This window comes from Protobothrops mucrosquamatus, unplaced genomic scaffold, assembly GCF_001527695.2.
Source record: "Protobothrops mucrosquamatus isolate PMUCROS unplaced genomic scaffold, P.Mucros_1.0 scaffold344, whole genome shotgun sequence".
NCBI lineage: Eukaryota > Metazoa > Chordata > Lepidosauria > Squamata > Viperidae > Protobothrops > Protobothrops mucrosquamatus.
In genome coordinates, this window is record NW_015386681.1 from 103,034 (window position 1) to 104,301 (window position 1,268).

The 1,268-nt window shown below is 56.9% G+C and overlaps 1 protein-coding gene across 1 annotated transcript in view; it reads left to right on the plus strand.

The window, feature by feature from the left end:
* The window catches only part of PDE2A (phosphodiesterase 2A), an 80,611-nt gene extending 80,191 nt beyond the window's left edge, over nt 1-420 (plus strand). Inside the window, exon 28 of the mRNA XM_015815472.1 lies at nt 186-420. Coding sequence (XP_015670958.1) covers nt 186-420 — 235 coding nt within the window. The remainder of the gene's footprint in view (nt 1-185) is intronic.
* The last annotated feature ends 848 nt before the right edge of the window (nt 421-1,268 follow it).

Sequence of the window (1,268 nt, forward strand, 5' to 3'; positions counted from 1 at the left end):
TTCCTTCCCTCCTCCCTCCCTTCCTTTCTTCTTTCCTTCCTACCCTCCTCCCTTCCTTCCCTTCCTCCCTCCCTCCCTCCCTTCTTCCCTCCCTTCCACCCCTCCTTCCTTCCTTTCTTCCTCCCCTCCTTCCTCCCTCCCTCCCCTCCCTTCCTTCCGTCTTTCCTCCCCTCCCTGCCCCCCAGGCTGCTCCAGGAGCTCTTCCCCAGGGCCAGGGAGCTGTACGAGCGGGTGGCCAGCAACCGGGAGCACTGGACCAAAGTCTCGCACAAGTTCACCCTCCGGGGCCTTCCCAGCAACAACTCCCTGGATTTCCTGGACGAGGAGTACGACCTGCAGGCCATGGCCGAGAAGGACGGGCTGAAGATGAACGGCTGCCTGGACGGGGAGGATGGGCACGGGGATCCCGAGCTGGAATGAGGCCCATCCACCCCAGCCCCACACAAGTGCAACTTTGACCCCCTCCCTCCCCATCCCCAGGGAAAACTGGGCGGGGTGGGGGGACGCTGAGTTTGGAAACAAGCCCCCCGGGGCTTTTTACGTTTCTGCCGGGAACTGGATCTGCTGCAAGCCACATTTCCTTTTTCCCCACTTCTCCCAGTTCATCCCAGTTCCCCAGTCTGCATTTGAGGATCCGGCTTGGTCTGTTCGCTCTGGAGTCGCACCGGTTCTGCCTTCCTTGTTCCCTCGGTTGACCCTCCACCCCCCGCCCGGTTCTGCCACCCACATCTGGGGGGATTCTCAAACCTCCAAGTCAGGGGTCTTCCAACTCGGCCCTTTGATGACTTGTGGACTTCAACTCCCAGAATTCCTCAGCCAGTGTGTCTAACTAGGGAATTCTGGGAGTTGAAGTCCAGGGGTCTTCAAACCTGGCCCTTTGATGACTCGAGGACTTCAACTCCCAGAATTCCTCAGTCAGGCACGTGCCTGGCTGAGGAATTCTGGGAGTTGAAGTCCACAAGTCATAAAAGTATCATTGTTCCCTCACGCTGGCTGAGGAATTCTGGGAGTTGAAGTCCACAAGTCATAAAAAGGGTCCTAGTTCCCTCACACTGGCTGAGGAATTCTGGGAGTTGAAGTCCACAAGTCATCAAACACTCATAGTTCCCTCACGCTGGCTGAGGAATTCTGGGAGTTGAAGTCCACAAGTCATCAAAGGGTCATAGTTCCCTCACGCTGGCTGAGGAATTCTGGGAGTTGAAGTCCACAAGTCATCAAACACTCATAGTTCCCTCACGCTGGCTGAGGAATTCTGGGAGTTGAAGTCC